The 23,261-nt window shown below is 34.3% G+C and overlaps 1 protein-coding gene across 2 annotated transcripts; it reads left to right on the top strand.

Moving 5' to 3' along the window:
* Window positions 1-15,361: 15,361 nt before the first annotated feature.
* On the top strand, window positions 15,362-22,865 carry LOC139894517 (probable alpha-mannosidase At5g13980). 2 transcript variants are annotated; one of them, XM_071877844.1, is made up of 29 exons: window positions 15,362-15,753; window positions 15,848-15,931; window positions 16,077-16,165; window positions 16,250-16,424; window positions 16,505-16,624; window positions 16,900-16,986; window positions 17,066-17,137; window positions 17,288-17,401; window positions 17,529-17,629; window positions 17,726-17,819; window positions 17,902-18,069; window positions 18,164-18,247; window positions 18,332-18,397; window positions 18,547-18,603; window positions 18,800-19,019; window positions 19,111-19,250; window positions 19,354-19,413; window positions 19,582-19,647; window positions 19,723-19,791; window positions 19,905-19,952; window positions 20,024-20,143; window positions 20,293-20,358; window positions 20,436-20,548; window positions 21,074-21,158; window positions 21,252-21,362; window positions 21,449-21,544; window positions 22,185-22,232; window positions 22,349-22,417; window positions 22,508-22,865. In XM_071877844.1, exons 1-29 carry the CDS (start codon window positions 15,550-15,552, stop codon window positions 22,748-22,750), a joined length of 3,069 nt encoding a protein of 1,022 aa, XP_071733945.1. In that variant the 5' UTR covers window positions 15,362-15,549; the 3' UTR covers window positions 22,751-22,865. The 2 variants fall into 2 exon arrangements, with proteins under 2 accessions (XP_071733945.1, XP_071733946.1); XM_071877845.1 differs by lacking the exons at window positions 15,362-15,753; window positions 15,848-15,931; window positions 16,077-16,165; window positions 16,250-16,424 and having other exon boundaries at window positions 16,585-16,624; window positions 16,910-16,986.
* The last annotated feature ends 396 nt before the right edge of the window (window positions 22,866-23,261 follow it).

Below are 23,261 nucleotides of genomic sequence, written 5' to 3'. Positions count from 1 at the left end.
GTTTAATAAAAGTATTCTAAGTGGTTGAGCACTTGGTAACCATACTTAACATTTTCACGTCGCATATTCCCTTTAATATGAAATCTTACTACACCGTACCAAGTGTAGTCACAAAACGAAGTACTGTGCAACCGTTGAATACTGGTCGTCCAGTCCGGTTGGGGTTGTCAGGCCCGATAGATCTATCAACAGGATTCGCGTTTACAATACCGCTGTAAATATTAGTTACCAAGCTACAGGGAAGTATGCCAGTGGTACAACTCAACGTAGAACATATTTTTCAGTTACTTGTGTCCATATCGTAAAACATAAAATACATGTATTCTCATCCCGAAATATTTAGAGTTTAAAAGTGGGACTATATACTCACTCTTGTCTTGATGATATATATATTTTGACTCGGTCTTCCGGTTAATATCACGAACCTATCCATATATAATATATCAATATGTTTTCATTTTAAAACAAACGTTATATATATATACTTGTTATACTTTTAATATTTTGAATATTTCCTTAGTCCGTAGTTAGCAGTTCGTTGTTAGTAATTCAATTTTAATGGTTCATTTTTAGATGTTTAATATACCCGCAATGAAATAAATAAAACCCCCAACGAAATAAATAAAACCCCAACGTATATGTATTGGTCGAGATTAATCTTGACCCACGGTACCGGTGTTGTCAAATGACGTATTGCGTACAAACATGGGATCTTATGATTAATCTTCTCGTGTTGCTTACGGGTGATCCTGAACCATATGAAATTGAATTATGAGTACATATATATAAAATATCATGTTATCTTATAAAGATGTGATTTTATGTAAATTTTTCCAATAAATCCCGAAGTCAATTAAGTCTTGGATAACCAATTTTGTTTCGGTCATAGTTTCTTCGTTACAAGTCCGTTTTCGTTGATTCAAATTGCCATCTTCTTGGATCGAGTTCTTCTTTAAGACTATGAACTGTAAATACCTTGGTTTGTATTCAAAATCATACGGCATAAGTGAAAGTTTAGTGAAACATATGAAGTTAAACATTTTTGTTACAACAAAATCATTTAATGACCATTTTTCCAAAAATACTTATACTTTGAAAAACCAAGTTTTACCTTGTTAAATTAACATATAAATAAGTTATGTTACATGTCTTGAAGTATTTTAAAAGTTAAGTTAGAAGGATCTATTTAGTTTGCAAACAAGTTTGAAAACATTCAAACTATGTTCTTGTTGTTAAACTTTTGTACCACAAAATAAGATAGCTATATATATATGAATCGAATAAGGTTATGAACATAGATTCTACCTCAAGTTCCTTGGATAAGTTTGCTGTAAAAGAGGAGTAAGAAGCTAGAATCAAAAGGGTGATAGAAGTGGATGAAAGATTGGAAGTAAGTTGGTGTTCTTGGAAGGTTTTCTTGAAGTGTTGTTGTAAGAGTTTTCTTATGGTGTTTTAGTATGGTTTTTATGGCTAGATCTTCTTGGTTATTTGCTGGATTGTTATGGAGTTTAGAGAGTAAGAAAGAGTGTGTGTTTTTGATAAGAAAATGGTAGTAAAAATGGATCAAAATGAGCATGTATATATACACCAAAAAAAACGTGAATGGGGGGTATGGAGACAAAAATTCAAGCTATCATTTTATGTATCTAGTCTTATTTGCATCCAAGTTCAATTACCTAGCTCTAAGGGCAGTAACAAGAGTAGGTTTGGTGGTGATTTGATGTGTATTTACTATTAGTAAATACGTATAAAAGCTAGGTATGATACGAGTATAAATACTCTAGGTATACGTATAGAAATTTTGTGAAAAATGGAATGAGGATTCAAATATAGCTATCTTTTGTGAATACACTTATATGGTTTTATGTATTTAAGTCTTTAAAAGTGATTAAATACATTACTTATACAATATATGTATAAACATTATATGTCTTAAGTATTTATGTCAAATAATGTTACGTATAGTTATCGTTTTGAAAACTTAAGTTAGTAGTTTCAAAATACACATATAACTTGTTGTTATTAATATAAAATGAGATATTAAAACATTTATTAATCATGTTAAATATGTATATATACATTTATATACACAAACGTATAATTATCATATATTGTATAGTTCGTGATATCATCGGTCAAACTAGACGGTCAAACGTTGTGTAAAACTCTTTTCGGAAATATAAGTCTCGACAATTTGGATTGCTTATCATGTTGGCAAGGTTTAATTTATGTAAATATTAATCTTATAAGTATAGTATGATCGAAAAAGTGCGGGTCGTTACATTACCTCCCCGTTAAATAAATTTCGTCCCGAAATTTTAAAATTGTACCTATTTTGCGTTATCGAGAAACAAGTGTGGATACTTTTGTTTCATTTGATCCTCTCGTTCCCACGTAAACTCGGGACCTCTTCTAGCATTCCAACGAACCTTAACAATCGGTATATTGCTCTGTTTAAGCTGTTTAACTTCACGGTCCATGATTTCGATTGGTTCTTCGACGAATTGTAGTTTCTCGTCGACATGGATTTCTTCAAGAGGAATGGTGAGGTCTTCCTTTGCAAGACACTTCTTCAGGTTTGAGACGTGAAAGGTATTATGTACTCCAGCGAGTTGTTGCGGTAACTCGAGTCGATAAGCTACCGGTCCAATGCGTTCGATGATCTTGAACGGGCCTACGTACCTTGGGTTCAGTTTACCCCTTTTGCCGAAACGTATTACACCTTTCCAAGGTGACACCTTTAGCATAACCATGTCCCCGACCTGAAACTCTAATGGTTTCCTTCGGACATCGGCGTAGCTCTTTTGGCGACTACGGGCTGTTTTCAATCTCTCCTTGATTTGTACTATCTTCTCAGTCGTTTCGTGTATGATCTCGGGACCAGTTAATTGTCGATCTCCTACTTCATTCCAACAGATAGGAGATCTACACTTCCTTCCATACAATGCTTCGAATGGCGCAGCTCCAATGCTCGCATGATAACTATTATTATACGAGAATTCTGCTAACGGTAGATATTTATCCCATCCGTTTCCAAAATCGATCACACATGCCCTGAGCATGTCTTCAAGAGTCTGAATTGTTCTTTCACTCTGCCCGTCGGTCTGCGGATGATATGCGGTACTCATATCCAAACGAGTTCCTAGTGCCTCCTGTAGTGATTGCCAAAACTTTGAGGTAAATCTACTATCACGATCGGATATAATGGAAATAGGTATTCCATGCCTTGAAACAACTTCCTTTATATACAATCGTAATAGTTTCTCCATTCTATCTGTTTCCTTTATAGGCAAGAAATGTGCAGACTTGGTGAGACGATCAACAATCACCCAGATGGTGTCGTATCCCCAGGCAGTCTTTGGTAACTTCGTGATGAAATCCATGGTAATACCATCCCATTTCCATTCTGGGATTTCTGGTTGTTGAAGTAACCCTGACGGCTTTTGATGTTCTGCTTTGACTTTGGAACAAGTCAAACATTCCCCAACATATGTTGCAACGTCGGTCTTTAAGTTAGGCCACCAATAACGTGTCTTAAGATCTTGATACATCTTTCCAACTCCAGGATGTATCGAGTATCTTGTCTTATGTGCCTCGTTCAATATCAACTTCCTTAATCCACCCAACTTCGGTACCCAAATACGATTTGCAAAATATCGAATTCCATCTTCCCGTATAACGAGTTGCTTCTCATACTTCTTCATTATTTCATTTCCTATATTTTCTTTAGTAAGTGCTTCTCGTTGAACTTCTTTGATTTGTGAGTTGAGATTCATGCGAATTTTTATATTCATTGCTCGAACTCGAATTGGTTCTCGTTCCTTTCTGCTTAAAGCATCGGCCACCACGTTCGCCTTTCCGGGATGATAACGAATTTCACAATCATAGTCGTTTATTAACTCGACCCACCTACGTTGCCTCATGTTCAATTGTTTCTGATCAAAAATATGTTGAAGGCTTTTATGATCAGTAAACACAGTGAATTTAACCCCATACAAGTAGTGTCTCCACATCTTCAATGCAAACACGACTGCTCCCAATTCTAGATCATGCGTCGTATAATTTCGCTCGTGAATCTTCAATTGTCGGGATGTAAATGCAATAACTTTCTTCCGTTGCATAAGAACACAACCAAAACCTTGTCGCGAAGCGTCACAATATATTTCAAAATCATCGTTCCCTTCAGGTAACGATAAAATAGGCGCCGTAGTTAACTTCTTCTTCAGTAATTGAAATGCGTTCTCCTGCTCCGAGGTCCATTCGTATTTCTTCCCTTTTTGTGTTAATGCTGTCAACGGCTTAGCTATTCGGGAAAAATCTTGAATAAACCTTCTATAATAACCGGCTAAACCCAAAAATTGGCGTATCTGTGTTGGTGTCTTAGGAGTCTCCCATTTTTCAATAGCTTCAGTTTTTGCTGGATCAACCTGAATTCCTTTGCTATTAACAACATGACCAAGAAATTGCACTTCTTTCAACCAGAAAGCACACTTAGAAAATTTAGCGTATAGCTGTTCTTTTCTCAACAACTCTAATATCAACCTTAAATGCTGCTCATGCTCTTGCTCACTCTTGGAATAGATAAGAATATCATCAATGAAAACGATAACAAACTTATCCAAATACGGACTACAAACTCGATTCATGAGGTCCATGAATACAGCTGGCGCATTTGTCAACCCAAACGGCATGACCAAAAATTCGTAATGACCATAACGTGTTCGAAAAGCAGTTTTCGGAATGTCCTCTTCTTTGACACGTAGTTGATGATAGCCCGATCTTAGGTCGATTTTCGAATAAACACATGATCCCTGGAGTTGATCAAATAAGTCGTCAATTCTCGGTAGTGGATACCGATTTTTGATAGTTAACTTATTTAATTCACGATAATCTATGCACATCCTAAAAGATCCATCTTTCTTTTTAACAAATAGAATCGGAGCTCCCCACGGTGAAGTACTTGGTCGTATGAATCCACGGTCTAGTAATTCTTTTAACTGACTTTGAAGTTCTTTTAATTCGGACGGTGCAAGTCTATATGGCGCACGAGCCACTGGTGCAGCTCCTGGTACTAAATCTATTTGAAATTCTACAGATCTAAATGGAGGTAATCCCGGCAATTCTTCCGGAAAAACTTCAGGAAAATCTCTTGCCACAGGCACGTCGTTGATGCACTTTTCTTTCTTTTCGACTTTATTAACATGTGCTAAAATAGCGTAACATCCCTTTTCTAAACACTTCTTGGCTTTCAAACAGCTAATGAGTTTTAGCTTTGAATTACCCTTCTCTCCATAAATCATCACCGGTATTTTATCCTTACCAGGAATACGAATTGCCTTCTTGGCACAAACAACTTCCGCTCCTATTTTGGACATCCAGTCCATGCCGACTATTACATCAAAACCTCCTAATTCCACGGGTATTAAGTCGATTTTAAACGTTTCTCCGGCTAGATTTATTTCACAATCACGACAAATTTTATCGGCTTTAATTAGTTTACCATTAGCTAACTCAATCAAGTACTTAGCATCTAGAGGTAATGATGAACAATTCAATTTAGTGTAAAAATTTATACACACGTAACTTCTATCGGCGCCAGTATCAAATAAAATAGATGCTGATAAGTTATTAATGGTAAACGTACCCGTAACAAGCTCCGGGTCTTCTCGTGCCTCTCTAGCATTAATAACAAACGCTCTTCCACGTGCAGGTCCGCCATTCTGATTCGGGCACTGGCTCTTATAGTGACCTTGTTTTCCACACCCAAAACAAGTAATGTTAGCCAAAGCAGTTCTATTTGCGTTGGTGGCAGGAGTCTTGTTACCATTTGTAACGAGAGCCTTACAATCTTCAGCAAGATGTCCCTGTCTATTGCATTTAGTGCACAACACACTACAGTAACCAAAATGATGTTTGTGACAACGGTTGCATAAAGGACTTTGTCCTTTATAACCAAAGCTTGAACCACCACCTGCACCTTGTATGGTTTCTTGTTTCTTAAAAGATTGTTGTTGGTTACCTCGATCATAATTTCCATTCCACTTTCTTTTGTTCCCTGATACCTTCACATCAGTATTGGATGCTTTCTTATCCAGAATGACCTGATCCATTAACTCGTTCGCCATGGTTATAGCTTCATGAATTGTCTTAGGTTTCGATGCTGTAACGTTTGCCTTGACCTTTTTGGGCAAACCACCTTTGTACATTTCAATCTTCCGTGCTTCGGTTGGAACCAATTCAGGACATAGTAAAACCAATTCCATGAATCGCTGATTGTAGTTGGTGATTTCAGTACCAACTACCTTCAAACTTCGTAACTCATCTTCTAACTTAATAACCTCATTCCTTGGACAATACTCGGTGATTATCATCGCTTTGAATTCTTCCCATGGAGTATCATAAGCTACATCTCCTCCTACCGCCTTCACATAATTCTTCCACCATGTGAGTGCACTATCTTGTAAAGTGCACGATGCAAACTTGGTCATGTCTTTTTCATCACAACCACTGATTTTGAACACCGTCTCCATCTTTTCTATCCATCGGGTTAAACCGATCGGTCCTTCCGTTCCACTGAATGATGATGGCTTGCAAGCTTGAAACGTCTTGTAGGAGCATCCTACACGAGGATTTGGGTTAACTGCAGCAGCTCTTGCAGCTTCGACCCATAGCATTCTATCGTTCACTCGCTGGTTGATGAGTTCCTCGAGTTCTTGTTCCGTCATTCGATTCAATCGCGCCATTTCCTAATGAAAGAAAATAATTATTCACATGGAATATTATAGATGTAGTGTGTATTTATAGTACATTTATAGCTTGTTAATAATATGAACCAGGTATTATTATAAAAGCCTTTTCTTCTTATTAGCGTTTTATAATTATATCTTGGGTAGTACCTACCCGTTAATGTTCATACTTAATAGCTTAGTACAGAATCAATTACTACAATCTAAATAATACTTAACCATGGAAAATTATTGCATTTCATACTTCGCTATTTTACATATGCTTATCTTACATCAAACTTTAAGCAAACCACACTAATAATATTATACAAAACATTATATGATTCCATGGCTTAATACGGCAGTGCATCGTTCGGTCTATTTTCTAGGGCGTTTAGTTCCAATGAATGGCCTAACGCTTATCCTAGCTGTCTGCCTACGTTTTGGCTGAGGAGCCGAAGAACTAGATGCGGGGATAGCACTAATAGGAATAGCGGGAATAGGGGTGGTAGTGTTGAGTGGAATTGGTGCTACGTCATTCTCACTAAGTTCGGGATTTGAATTTTCTAATTCATTCGCTTTTCGTTTCTTTCCTTGATCGAATTTTTCTTTCGTAATTTCTAGTATTTCTTCCTCGGGTTCACTTTCTTCTTCGGGTTCACTTTCCTCTTCGGGTTCACTTTCCTCCTCGGGTTCACTTTCCGATATTTCTATAGTTGGTTCATCCGGAAATTGTGAGTCTTCCCCAAAAATACCACTTTCGTCATCGGATATGTTAATGACTGAAACACAATCTGAAGGTTCTGATTCGGAGTCGCTGAATGTGATAATAAGTTTCGAGCCCGACATCTATCACACAACAACTAACCCATTAGTACTACATAATATTTACATATAAATTTTAACCAACAGTGATAAGCAATGGTTTTTTTTTTTTTAAATCAGACCCGGTCAAAGTCCAGACTTTACTAATGTATCCTAACGACTTCTCGGTTAGACACACTAATGCAAACCTGGTTCTCTAAGACCAACGCTCTGATACCACATGTCATAACCCGTCCTTAACCATAAGAACGCGTTAGATAACGTATGATTTCATTGCGAGGTATTGACCTCTATATGAGACATTTTTGAAAGAAAACTGCATATATTATACATTACAAACCATAACCATTATTTTTGTTACAAGCTTAAGACAATAAAAAGAAGATTAACGTTTAGCGATAATCTTCGACTTACAAACTTTACAAATGATGACAACAACACGGTTTCTAGCATATTTTACAATACAACATCTCGGATATGCAGTTTTATTTTTGACACAAACATGCGTACGCAAGATCCTGGTTAGATCCAACATGATGCAGCGGAAGCTTTAGAAATCACCTGAGAATAGACATGTTTTAAAAGGTCAACATAAAGTTGGTGAGATATAGGTTTAATGCCGGCAGCAATATATATATAGACCACAAGATTTCGTATATAAACAGTTTAATAAAAGTATTCTAAGTGGTTGAGCACTTGGTAACCATACTTAACATTTTCACGTCGCATATTCCCTTTAATATGAAATCTTACTACACCGTACCAAGTGTAGTCACAAAACGAAGTACTGTGCAACCGTTGAATACTGGTCGTCCAGTCCGGTTGGGGTTGTCAGGCCCGATAGATCTATCAACAGGATTCGCGTTTACAATACCGCTGTAAATATTAGTTACCAAGCTACAGGGAAGTATGCCAGTGGTACAACTCAACGTAGAACATATTTTTCAGTTACTTGTGTCCATATCGTAAAACATAAAATACATGTATTCTCATCCCGAAATATTTAGAGTTTAAAAGTGGGACTATATACTCACTCTTGTCTTGATGATATATATATTTTGACTCGGTCTTCCGGTTGATATCACGAACCTATCCATATATAATATATCAATATGTTTTCATTTTAAAACAAACGTTATATATATATATACTTGTTATACTTTTAATATTTTGAATATTTCCTTAGTCCGTAGTTAGCAGTTCGTTGTTAGTAATTCAATTTTAATGGTTCATTTTTAGATGTTTAATATACCCGCAATGAAATAAATAAAACCCCCAACGAAATAAATAAAACCCCAACGTATATGTATTGGTCGAGATTAATCTTGACCCACGGTACCGGTGTTGTCAAATGACGTATTGCGTACAAACATGGGATCTTATGATTAATCTTCTCGTGTTGCTTACGGGTGATCCTGAACCATATGAAATTGAATTATGAGTACATATATATAAAATATCATGTTATCTTATAAAGATGTGATTTTATGTAAATTTTTCCAATAAATCCCGAAGTCAATTAAGTCTTGGATAACCAATTTTGTTTCGGTCATAGTTTCTTCGTTACAAGTCCGTTTTCGTTGATTCAAATTGCCATCTTCTTGGATCGAGTTCTTCTTTAAGACTATGAACTGTAAATACCTTGGTTTGTATTCAAAATCATACGGCATAAGTGAAAGTTTAGTGAAACATATGAAGTTAAACATTTTTGTTACAACAAAATCATTTAATGACCATTTTTCCAAAAATACTTATACTTTGAAAAACCAAGTTTTACCTTGTTAAATTAACATATAAATAAGTTATGTTACATGTCTTGAAGTATTTTAAAAGTTAAGTTAGAAGGATCTATTTAGTTTGCAAACAAGTTTGAAAACATTCAAACTATGTTCTTGTTGTTAAACTTTTGTACCACAAAATAAGATAGCTATATATATATGAATCGAATAAGGTTATGAACATAGATTCTACCTCAAGTTCCTTGGATAAGTTTGCTGTAAAAGAGGAGTAAGAAGCTAGAATCAAAAGGGTGATAGAAGTGGATGAAAGATTGGAAGTAAGTTGGTGTTCTTGGAAGGTTTTCTTGAAGTGTTGTTGTAAGAGTTTTCTTATGGTGTTTTAGTATGGTTTTTATGGCTAGATCTTCTTGGTTATTTGCTGGATTGTTATGGAGTTTAGAGAGTAAGAAAGAGTGTGTGTTTTTGATAAGAAAATGGTAGTAAAAATGGATCAAAATGAGCATGTATATATACACCAAAAAAAACGTGAATGGGGGGTATGGAGACAAAAATTCAAGCTATCATTTTATGTATCTAGTCTTATTTGCATCCAAGTTCAATTACCTAGCTCTAAGGGCAGTAACAAGAGTAGGTTTGGTGGTGATTTGATGTGTATTTACTATTAGTAAATACGTATAAAAGCTAGGTATGATACGAGTATAAATACTCTAGGTATACGTATAGAAATTTTGTGAAAAATGGAATGAGGATTCAAATATAGCTATCTTTTGTGAATACACTTATATGGTTTTATGTATTTAAGTCTTTAAAAGTGATTAAATACATTACTTATACAATATATGTATAAACATTATATGTCTTAAGTATTTATGTCAAATAATGTTACGTATAGTTATCGTTTTGAAAACTTAAGTTAGTAGTTTCAAAATACACATATAACTTGTTGTTATTAATATAAAATGAGATATTAAAACATTTATTAATCATGTTAAATATGTATATATACATTTATATACACAAACGTATAATTATCATATATTGTATAGTTCGTGATATCATCGGTCAAACTAGACGGTCAAACGTTGTGTAAAACTCTTTTCGGAAATATAAGTCTCGACAATTTGGATTGCTTATCATGTTGGCAAGGTTTAATTTATGTAAATATTAATCTTATAAGTATAGTATGATCGAAAAAGTGCGGGTCGTTACACAATGTTTCATTAAAATGACAATCAGCAAAACGTGCTGTAAAAACGTCACCTGTCATAGGTTCAATATACCTTAAGATTGAAGATGTTTCATATCCAACATATATTCCCAACCTCCTTTGAGGACCCATTTTTGTACGTTGTGGTGTCGCAATTGGAACATACACTGCACAACCAAATGTTCTAAGGTAGGAAATATTTGGCTTTTGACCAAAAGTAAGTTGTAGGGGGGAATATTTATGACTTGCACTCGGTCTGATGCGAATCAATGCAGCAGCATGTAAAATTGCATGACCTCATTTAGATACAGGGAGTTTTGTTCTCATTATCAATGGTCTAGCAATTAACAGTAAACGTTTAATCAGTGACTCGGCTAAACCATTTTGTGTATGCACATGAGCAACAGAATGTTCATCAACAATCCCTATAGACATGCAATAGTCATTAAATGCTTGAGATGTAAATTCACCAGCATTATCAAGTCTCACCCTTTTAATGGTGTAATCAGGAAAATGTGCTCTCAATTTAATAATTTGGGCAAGAAATTTTGCAAATGACACATTACGACTTGATAACAGACAAACATGAGACCATCTGCTAGATGCATCTATTAGAACCATGAAATATCTAAATGGTCCACATGGTGGATGAATTGATCCACATATATCACCTTGAATTCTTTCAAGAAACATTGGTGATTCTTTCTCAACCTTAAGTGGTGAGGGTCTAGTTATCAATTTTTCAGGAGAGCAAGATGTACATGGAACCATTGTATCATGATAGATTTTTCTATCCTTTAGTGGATGTTCACGAGTACATTCAATAATCCTTTTCATCATTGTTGATCCTGGATGGCCTAATCTGTTATGCCATAAACTGAATACACCAGGATCAATATATTTTTCATTAACTATCATATGTGTTTCTGGTACATTTATATGTGTATAATGTAATCCAGAACTAAGTCTTGGCAGTTTTTCAACCACATGACTCTTGTCAGTGATACTTAAATATTCTCATTTTCTGTTGTCAATGACTGATAATCATACCCATTAAGGTATATGTCGGAGAAACTTAATAAATTTCTGCTTGACTTGGGAGAAAATAAGGCATCATTTATTAAAAATTTTGTACCATTTGGTAGTATGAAATTTGCCTTTCCCATCCCTTTTATCAAGTTAGCAGGTCCCGATATTGTATGTATAGTTCCTTCCGTTGGTTTTAGATCAATAAAATATTTCTCGGATTTAAGTATAGTGTGTGTAGTTCCACTGTCTGCTATACAGAGATCTCCACCACTTGATTGATGTTGCATTCCAGCAAAATTCATATTGAACTTCATATATAAGAAATAAATAGTGAGTACATTAATATTACACAATATTTTACACGCAAATAGATAGTACTGAAACATTTAGCAAACATAATGACAAAGACAGATGATATTAAATCGTTTATTTTTCAAAAGACACACAACAACTTTAACATTCAAGAAATCTTCATATAAATCAGATGGTTTCTCAGTGACTGTTGGATCGAGGTTATCCACAAAGTTTACTTCCTTTTCTTTATCTTTCAACGAATCCTGATACATCTTAACAAGATGTTTAGATGTTCGGCAAGTATTAGCCGAGTGGCCCATTCTACCACATCTGTAGCAAGATTCTTCAGAATTTTTAGAAGAATTTTCTTCAACATCTTGTTTAGTGGACTTGTTTTGTGGCTGATATTTATATTTTCGTGGATTATTATTTCTTTGACCACCACGGCCACGACCACGACCACATCCACGCCCATTACCATTACCATAAGGATGGTTTCTACCATAGTTATGCCTTTTGGCATGATGATGGTGATGGTTATTATAACCACGACCTTGCCCGCGTCCTTGTCCCTGTTCATAATTATTTGCAGTATTTGCTTCAGGGATTGCAAGTGTACCAGTAGGACGCGATTGCTGATTTTTCATTAATAGCTCATCATTTTGCTCTGCAACTAAGAGATATGAATTAAGTTCAGGATATGAATGATGATGGTGATGGTTATTATAACCACGACCTTGCCCGCGTCCTTGTCCCTGTTTATAATTATTTGCAGTATTTGCTTCAGGGATTGCAAGTGTACCAGTAGGACGGGATTGCTGATTTTTCATTAATAGCTCATCATTTTGCTCTGCAACTAAGAGATATGAATTAAGTTCAGGATATGTTTTGAACTTTAGCATTCTCAAATTTCTTTGCACTGTGATGTTTGCAGCATTCATTGTGGAGAAAGTTTTCTCCATCATGTCTGCATCACTTATTTCATGTCCACAGAATTTAAGTTGTGAACATGTATTATACAGAGCTGAGCTGTATTCATTTACTTTCTTAAAGTCTTGAAACCTTAATGTTCTCCATTGTTCCATAGCAGCTGGAAGTAAAATTTCTCTTTGATTATTGAATCTGCTTTTGAGACCTTCCCATAAAATATGGGGATCTTCTACAGTCACATAATTATTTTGTAAGCATTTATCAATATGTTGATGAATAAAGCAACATGCCGTTGCTTGTTCTTTTTCAGAACAAGTGTTGTTTTCATTTATGGTTTCAAGAATGCCCATTGATTTAAGATGCATTTTTTACTTTTATAACCCATGGCATGTAGTTGTTTCCAGTTGATTCTAAAGGAGTAAATTTAAGCTTTTTCAGATTCGACATTTTCTATTATCAAAAATTAAAACAAACAACATGATAAATTAGAGTCAATTTATATTCATAAGTATATAAACACTAAACATAAATTTAAGATAACATAATGATAAGTAGGCGACAGTGTCGACCATGTGTAAGCAATCATAAATAAATGTTATATAACAGAAATATAAATATTAGTAAACATAAATGATAATTAGGCTACAGTGTCGACCATATAAATGTTAGATAATAGAAATATAAATGTTAGTAACATAAACGACATTGTCGACCATATATTTTTCAGGTGGTATAACCGACCATATATCATTTAGGTGGCAGAGCCAACCATATTTAGTATTAAGATTATCGTGCTGATAACGTGTTATAATTCACTAGGCTTATAACTACCTTTAGTGGTTTGATTCTTGATGTTATAATTCAGTAGGCATATAACTACATTTAGTGGTTTGATTCTTGATTAAGAATACTAATAATGAAGTGTAAGAACAAAGAGGATAATGGAGAGAAAGAAAAAAATACTTTGTAAGTGTGAGAAATGGTGCAAGTTTAATGCTTGCATTCATGGCTATTTATAGCAAAAATATCACAAGTTTAGGTAATACAATAATATTACTTTTGTGCATCAATAATTGACTATCTATTTATATAATATATATTCTATATTATAACACTGTAGTGGTTATTCTAATTTTAGACATTTTTGCAAATTTTGTTTTGATATGATTTTTTTTATTATTAGTTATGTATGATCTTCAATCACTCACTTGAATATAATTGATCTTGGGAACTTCATTTAATTTTCCCTGTTCTTTTTTTTTTCCAGAATTGATGGATGATATAAAGCTCAATTATAACACACAAATTAATAATAATTTAGGCATGTTCAACATGAACAATATATACAGGCTCTACAGAAAGCAAAGTTATTCAATGTACATCTAACAACATGAAAAAGTCAACAAGAGAAACTTGACTCCAATTCAAAGCTAGGATCTCTTTCTAAATGGAAATTGATGAAAATTATACTAAAATTTTGTGAATTTTTTTACCATAATCAATATGCCATATCCAACTTCGAGACCATGGATATCTAAAAATGAGCACATATACATTCAATGGCGTATTGTGTACGATTGAAACATTCATGGAGATCCATTGGATTGAAGATACTAGGATTTGTTTGATAAGGTGTATTTTACGCACTGTTGTAAACGGCGTCCGTTGCATCCGTTGCGACGCCCGTTGCGGCGTTTTGGTGACTAAACCGTTTCGACCCCGTTCCGTTTTCTTATAAGCCGGTCAACGGTCAAAGGTCAGATTAAATGCAGGAAAAATTGGGTCAACGCCGGTCAAAAGTCATAAATTCTGTTAAAATCGGTCATAAATCGATCAAATCAATCAAAATTGACTTAGTTTAGTATTCCATTTTGTATTATATTAACACTAATAGCAATTATAGGTACAAACTTGTCAACGAAGGTTTTTTAGCTCTAAAATATGTGTAAATATATATTTATATATATAAAAGTCAACATTAGTCAACATCCGTTTCAACCCCGTCTCGGTCCCTTTTTCCGTTGCGACATTTTGAGGTCGCTACCGTTTCGGCCCCGTTTCGCGTCTTTTTCAACCTTTTACGTGAATCTGAAAAAGAAAGATGACAAGTCGAACTCTAGCTACGTGGGTTTATGATTTCAATCAGGTAGCGTCTTTAAGTTTATTGTTATTATATTATTAAACTACATTGACCAAAGTACCCTCATATGATTTAGTGAAAATGGATGGGAGTTAACGGAGGTTAGCCATGGGGACCAAAATGAAACGAAATCATAACTTTAAGGGTTATGATGGAAGAAAAATACTTTAGGGCCTAGAATGAAAAAAATATAAAACTTTAAGGACTAATGACAGAATTAAGTCTACTAAAAAAGTAAATTAATTATTAAATCTTCACCTTATAAAACTGTAATAAAGTACTCCGTATTTAATTTTGTAAAGTTTTATCATTTTATCCGACTATTAAACGTGGCAAATTTACAGGTCATCTGTGTCTCATCCATCGAGTGACTCACTCTGTTCGTCGTCTTCTTCTTTACATAATAAAACCATATAAACACCAAAAGTCACTTTAATCTCCATTAAAATATATAATCGCATAAAACCTATTTATCGAATCAATGAATACGACTCATTATTTGTCACATCCACCAACCGTTGATTTTTGATTTTGACTAAATGTCAAACTAAACGTCTTTTTTAATCTTCAACACATTCCGTTTTTTGTTTATTTATTATTTCAATTTGAACATATAGAGACTGATTAATTATACGCGATTGTCAGTTTTAGTGACGGTCAATGGCGAATTCGTGTGTGTTATTGACGGTGTTGATACTGTGTGTGATTAGTGTGTGTATTGAATCGAAGTATATGATTTACGATACTGCAGCAGGTGTTGTGAAAGGGAAATTAAATGTTCATTTAGTTGCGCATACTCATGATGACGTTGGTTGGTTGAAGACTGTTGATCAGTATTATGTTGGATCCAATAATTCAATTCAGGTTTATATAAATATATACATATACTTTATTGTTTGAATGTTTGATGATTATGATTATATGTCTTTGTGTGTTTATATATTTAATTATTGTACAGGTAGCATGTGTTCAAAACGTGCTTGATTCCATGGTTAATGCGTTATTGGCTGATAAGAATCGGAAGTTTATATATGTTGAACAGGTTAATTATTTGAAATCCTTGAGTTTTGTTCTGAACTTTGACTTTGTGAGGTCAAACATACACTCTATAATTTTTATTGATTTTGTTATAAGTTTGTTAAAAATTTTTAATTGAATAAGGGGAGATATGAATGTGGATGTTGCAGGCGTTTTTCCAGCGGTGGTGGAGGAGCCAGAGTGATGCAACGAAAGAGATAGTCAAAGGTCTTGTTCGTTCGGGTCAACTTGAGTTGATGTAAGCATAAAAAGTTGAGTATTTGTTAGGTCTTGTTGGATTGGATGGTGTTTATTTGGATTCATATGGTTTTTTGTTGGGCAGTAATGGAGGTTGGTGTATGCATGATGAGGCAGCACCACATTATATCGATATGATTGATCAAACGACGTATGGGCATAAGTTTATTAAAGAACAGTTCAATGTAACGCCAAGAATCGGTTGGCAAATAGATCCGTTTGGTCATTCGGCTGTGCAGGCTTACTTATTGGGTGCAGAGGTTGTTTATACTCGTATATGTAAAATAATATCGGTTCATGTTATCAACTCATTTATACTCGAGTCTTTATGATCTTATAGGTTGGTTTTGATTCAGTTTTCTTTGGCCGAATTGATTACCAAGATAGAGCTAAGCGAAAAGGCGATAAAAGTCTTGAAGTTATTTGGCGCGGCTCCAAGAGTCTCGGCTCATCTTCACAGGCAAGTTTGAAATGCATTATGATTTATATTTGTTATTGGATTATTCGTTTACAAATATTATAGTCTAAATTTTGGGGTTAATTTCATGTATACCAAAACTACAAAATATCAAACGTCATATATGCCCAAACATGCTTAAAAATCATTCTACCAAATTTGGATTTTAATAGAATTAGGAGTGGCATGTATGGAATTTACCAAATTTGGGTGTCATAAGTACTCTAATCTATTATTTGTTTGTTCATAACATTTACTATCTAATTCAATTTGTACAGATTTTTGCAGGTGCTTTCCCCGAAAATTATGAGCCTCCCCCAGGTGGTTTTTACTTTGAAGTCAACGATGACTCTGATATCGTTCAGGTAACCCTCTTAACACGATTTAAGGTTTTTGAATATTCATTGAAGACATATAACATAATTGCCATTTTCTATAATGAAGGATGACATGGACTTGTTTGACTACAATGTCCAAGAGCGGGTTAATGATTTTGTAGCTGCAGCTGTTTCACAGGTGAGCTGCATAACTGTTTTTTTAGAGGCAGCTGCATGAAAATGTTGTAATAGCTGCTTGTCATTTCTTTCTTTAATAATAAAAGATCTAAAAGGAAAGAAAGTTTAAGCAATCATTTGTTTAACTTTTTAATTTTTTGTGTATTCTCAGGCAAACATTACACGAACAAATCATGTAATGTGGACAATGGGAACCGATTTCAAGTATCAATACGCGGAGTCATGGTATCGGAATATGGACAAGTTTATTCATTATGTCAATAAAGTTAGTAACTTCATCAATCCATTTTGAACTTTTCGTTTTTTTTGTAGTACAGTAATTCTTTAACGTTATTTATTATCCCCAACCGAGTCTTATTTGGGCTTTGACTTTTGACTTCATTTGCATATAGGATGGCCGAGTCAATGCTCTCTATTCAACTCCGTCTATATACACTGATGCTAAACATGCCGAGACCGACACCTGGCCGCTCAAAGAAGACGATTATTTTCCGTAAGTATAATTACTGATACCATATAATCTATAATCACACCTTCCAGTCTTCATTTTTATTAATAAGCAAGCATTAATTTTATTTTCTTTTGTTAGATATGCAAGTGACATAGATGCGTACTGGACGGGGTACTTTACTAGTCGCCCAGGTTTAAAGGGCTACGTCAGACTGTTGAGTGGCTATTACCTGGTTGGTGACTGTTTACTAAGATCTAGGTTTAAACTTGGAAAGTTATTTATTATGATTATTGTTTGACATGTACAAATATTAGGCGGCAAGGCAATTGGAAGTACTGAAGGGGAGGAACAAAACGGGGCCCACTACCGACAAATTGGGTGATGCTTTGGGTATTGCTCAGCATCATGATGGTGTTAGTGGTACTTCACAACAGCATGTGGCTAATGATTATGCTAAAAGGCTCTCAATAGGTCATAAAGAGGTGTTGCAACTAGTTCTACATTATTGCATGTTTACGTAATACTCTGTTTATATTTGCCTAAAACTGATTGAAATTACAATTGCGTCCCTTGCAGGCTGAGGTGGTAGTTGCAGAATCAATAGCTTGCATGGTATCACCAAAACCTGGTTGTGCAAGTTCAGCAACCAAATTTCAACAGGTAGCTATGCAATATATGTATGTATATTTATATATATGTGCGTGTCTATTTAATTAAAAATGTTTTATGTATCCATTTCCTCAGTGTCCGCTTCTGAACATAAGCTATTGCCCTTCAACTGAATCTGAAATATCATCTGGAAAAAAGTTGGTAAGTGATTTGTTTAGTATTTGCTGCTTCGTCATATAGTTTAACTTACTTATATTGTTTATATTTATTTATATTTATGTAATTGAATTTTACCTTATATTCTGCATACACACATTGAACTCATTGGACTCTACTTTATTTATATGTAGGTAGTTGTTGTCTACAATTCCCTTGGGTGGACAAGATCTGATGTTATAAGACTTCCTGTGAGTACTACATTAGGTTCAATGCTTTATTCTTTTCATCTGAATTATTTTATTATTATTATTATAATTATTATTGTCGTTGTCGTTGTCGTCGTCGGCGGCGGCGTCGGCGGCGGCGGCGTCGGCGGCGTCGTCGTCGTCGTCGTCGTCGTCGTCGTCGTCTTTTATATATATACCTGGTAATGCCTATTAACAGGTTGTGAGTGAGACTATTTCCGTTTACGACTCCAATGGTAAAGAAGTTGAATCGCAACTTCTTCACATAGTAAACGCATCTATAAAGTTAAGAAACTATTACACAATTGCATATACGGGTAAATCACCGAGTACTACTCCCAAGTATACTCTTGCATTTACGGCATCTGTTCCACCTCTCGGTTTTAGTACGTATACCATCACAAGCGCCAGCAAGCCAGGTAAAGTGTTGAATACTTTTACATAAATGTACATTCATGTGTGTAATTATGCTTATTTATACGTAGTTTAAACTTATAAATTATTATGCAGCTTCAAATTTTGTAAAAGAAGTATTCTTTAAGCAAACTGGAACAGGAGAAAATGATATAGAAGTAGGGAGTGGAAGTTTGAAGTTAATTTATTCTGGAAGTGAAGGACAACTTTCTCAGTATACTAATAGCCGAAGCTCTGTAAGCATATAACCTATTATTTGAAATAACCAGCTATTATTTATAATATTCATTGTTAATTGTTATTGTAAATGTAACTTGTCTGAATTTGGGTTATGAAAAGATCGAAGCCCCTGTGAAACAATCATATAGCTTTTACGATGGATATGCTGGCTCCGGACAGGTAACATTTTTTATTCTATAATACTTTAACTTTATAAAAATAGCTATTGTAGTATCATTTTATATTATTCTATATGTTTTTTGTACCATGTTATATTTACATGCTACGGACGTTTTCCATGTTAATTAATCAACCTCTTAATCATGAGGGTTATAATTTTTGTGTTAGGCTTCTGGAGCATATGTTTTCCGGCCAAATAGTTCAAATCCTATTCCTATTGTTTCTCAGGAAAAGGTATAGTTTTTTTTTTTTGCACGTGTCTTATAATTTTTGGTCAGATCTATTTAATATTGCTCAATGAAATTACAGAATATTACAGTTTTGAGGGGTTCAATATATGACGAAGTACATCAGGAAATAAATCCTTGGATTTACCAGGTAATAATGTTATACGATCGACATTATTTTTTGATTAATTTACAAACAAATTTATATATTTTTTACTTCACTTGAGTTCTTTGTTTTGTCTTATACATTTCTTGCTTGAGCAGATCACTAGGGTGTACAAGAATAAAGAACATGCTGAAGTTGAATTCACTGTAAGTTTATTTCACAATCTTCCTTACTTCTATGATGAATATATGACCACCACTGATGGTTTAAACTTCAGGTGGGTCCCATACCTGTTGAAGACGGAGTCGGGAAAGAGATTATAACTCAAATCACGACCACCATGAAGAGCAATAAGACTTTTTACTCGGATTCTAATGGGCGAGATTTCATTGAGCGGGTATACTGAAAGACTTCTATTCGATACTACAAACATATTATCATAAATTTATTATATTTTTATATATTCATAAATATTTAACACCAGTACTCATTAATAAGAGAAACATAGGTGCATAAATGCATAATCTGTTTTATTTTCTGTTTTAGATTCGTGACTATAGAGCTGATTGGAAACTTGAAGTAAATCAACCTATTGCAGGGAACTATTATCCAGTATGTTTTTCGTTCATTTGAATTATATAACTCAAGATGGACTTCATGTGTTTAAATGAAGTTGGATTAACTTACAGATCAATCTTGGAATGTACCTAAAAGATGATAAAAGTGAGCTCTCGATCTTGGTGGATAGATCCGTTGGTGGATCCAGCATCGTTGATGGGCAATTAGAGTTAATGCTCCATAGGTAAAACCGGTGTTGTAAAAAACCCGAATACTCGCCGATTAATCCCCGATTAATCATTTTTAGGAGCAATCCGTTCCGATTTCCAAAAATTCGTTTAATTAAACGGTCAACGTCAATTGATGGATCAAAATCAAATTTGGTAATCAAAGTCAGTCAAAGTCAAAAATGGTTAACATTTTAACATGAATTTAAACTAGAATTTTATAGTTTTGAAGCAAAATGAACAATTTTAGACAATTATGTTAAAAATTATCTTAATATTTATAGTTTTTTTCTATAGTTACACATATAATTTCTAAAATTTAACATTTAAATGTATACAGTACAATCCGATTAATCTCCGATTAATCCCCGAATTACCGATTAATCCTTCCAAAGTCCCGACCGATTAATCCCCGAATAGCGAATTTTGCAACCTTAAAAACTATACCATTGGGTCCCACAATTAACCATCAAATAATTGTTTTTTTTCCCCCCCACAAAATGTGTTTATATGTTTGATGTGAAATGATGTGTATTTTGTAGGAGACTTCTTAATGATGATGGAAAAGGTGTTGCAGAGGCACTCAATGAAACAGTTTGTGTTAGTAACGACTGTAGAGGATTAGCTGTAAGCATTTTCTTAATAATTTATATCACGCTTTAATGGTGAAAGGTTAGCTAGTTTCTTTATGTTAAGGAAATTATAATATTATATGTGCAGGTCCAAGGGAAATACTATATTAGAATTGATCCGCTTGGAGAGGGTGCCAAGTGGCGCAGATCGTATGGTCAGGAAGTCTATTCTCCTCTTCTTTTGGCCTTCACTGAACAGGTGATATGAATGTGATATAAAGGTGTTGAATTGTGATTTTAAAAATAGTTAATTGAATGATTTTTAAATTGGATAATCTTTTACAGGATGGAAATGATGAAACAAACTTCCAAGTGTCAAAATTTTCAGGAATGGATCCCACATACAGTCTCCCTGATAATGTGGCATTGCTAACACTTCAGGCAAGTTCTTATACATATTACCTAGTGGGTCAACCTTAGTCATACTAGAGGTAGAAACTTCGCCCGTTTAGTAATGAATGGGACAATTTTGCTTGTTACATTTTAAACTGGTCAACGACTTCTTGCATTTGGGCCGTTTACTCATTAAATGATACTCTCTCCGTCCCAAAGTATATGTCTCATTTTGACTTTTAACGGTCTTTCTTTTTCAACTTTGATTTTAAATTTTTAGTTTGTGGTATATAATAGTTGATGAAAATTATACCAACAAAAACACATTTAAAATTCAGTTCATTCATATAATTTCATCAAATATTATATTACACAAATAAATATTTATGGCCGAAGTTGAGAAAGGAAGACTTTCAAAAGTCGTAACGGAACAATCATTTTGCGATGCAGGGATAATTAAAATTTAAAATTGTTAATTTTGTTTTGTTTCCCTTCCAACTTGAGAACATATAAACTTGTCAACTTCACTTCTTCCTTTTACTTTCATTTTGAGGATATGATAAAATAAAAAAAACTTCATTTCCTTTCAATACATTTCTTTTTTTCTTCTTTCAAATTCTATTTTTTACTTCTCGAGACACACAGTATACGTGAAACCCAATAATGATGCTATATTGTCTTACTTCAGGAGCTGGAAGATGGAAAAATTCTTCTGCGTTTGGCACACTTATATGAGGTTCATACTTTTCTCACATGCTTAAGTTTATTTTTTAGTAAATTTTGTTGCTTAAAGTTTCAGTTTCATAAATTATCTTAAAACTAAGCTGAGGTTTTGTAAAATTCTGGTTCTAGACTGGAGAGGATAAGGATCTATCAGTTATGACAAGTGTAGAGCTGAAGAAACTATTTGCAACAAAGAAGGTATACCCCCCATTGTAACACATTATACAATACAATCTTTTTATTCTTCATTTTTTGACTCATTTCTTATTTACCATACTTTATTTTAAGATAATCAACGTGTCCGAAGTGAGCTTAACTGCTAATCAAGGACGAGAAGAAATGGAAAAGAAAAGATTGGTGTGGAAAGTAGAAGGCGGCAAGGATAACGGACCTGCAACCCCGAGGGGTGGACCTGTCGACCTGCTAAAGCTGGTTGTCGAACTTGCCCCTATGGAAATACGAACGTTCATTGTTACTCTTGGCAAGGGACTTTCTAGGAGATTGGTCAGTGCAGATCTTTCGCTACAATAATTTGGTTGGGAAAACAACCATGTTGCTGCTTGTAATATATATCTACATTTGATCTAGTGTTTATAAGCATCAATAATAAATCAATTATTACATAAGAGAGATTGGCTTTTTTTTTCTATCAATAAATAAATTGTGTCTTTAATAGTTTTGAGGTAACTTAAATCCAATAATTCGTGGTGATACGTCTCATTTGGGAGGATAGGAAAGGATAGTAATTTCATAGGCATGTTCTGAGTTGGGATTAAAGTACAAGAAACAATATGAGGTCTCGGATTTTGGAGATTAAATGGAAAGTTAACTGATTCTATACAACAAGAAGATAACTAACCATCTCCATTTAACTGAGTCCATTTAACTGAGTGGTTACCGTTTTTCTTGAGTATCTAGGAGGCCTTTAGGAGGTCTTGAGTTCGAGCGTCCATTGGGAATTTTCATAATGCAATTTGGTTATGGAGTCCTCTGAATCCTAACTATGATCGGATTAGTAGCAAATAACCTCTATACCTTAATA

This window comes from Rutidosis leptorrhynchoides, chromosome 2, assembly GCF_046630445.1.
Source record: "Rutidosis leptorrhynchoides isolate AG116_Rl617_1_P2 chromosome 2, CSIRO_AGI_Rlap_v1, whole genome shotgun sequence".
Classification (NCBI taxonomy): Eukaryota; Viridiplantae; Streptophyta; class Magnoliopsida; order Asterales; family Asteraceae; genus Rutidosis; species Rutidosis leptorrhynchoides.
This window is presented reverse-complemented; position numbering and strand designations above follow the sequence as displayed.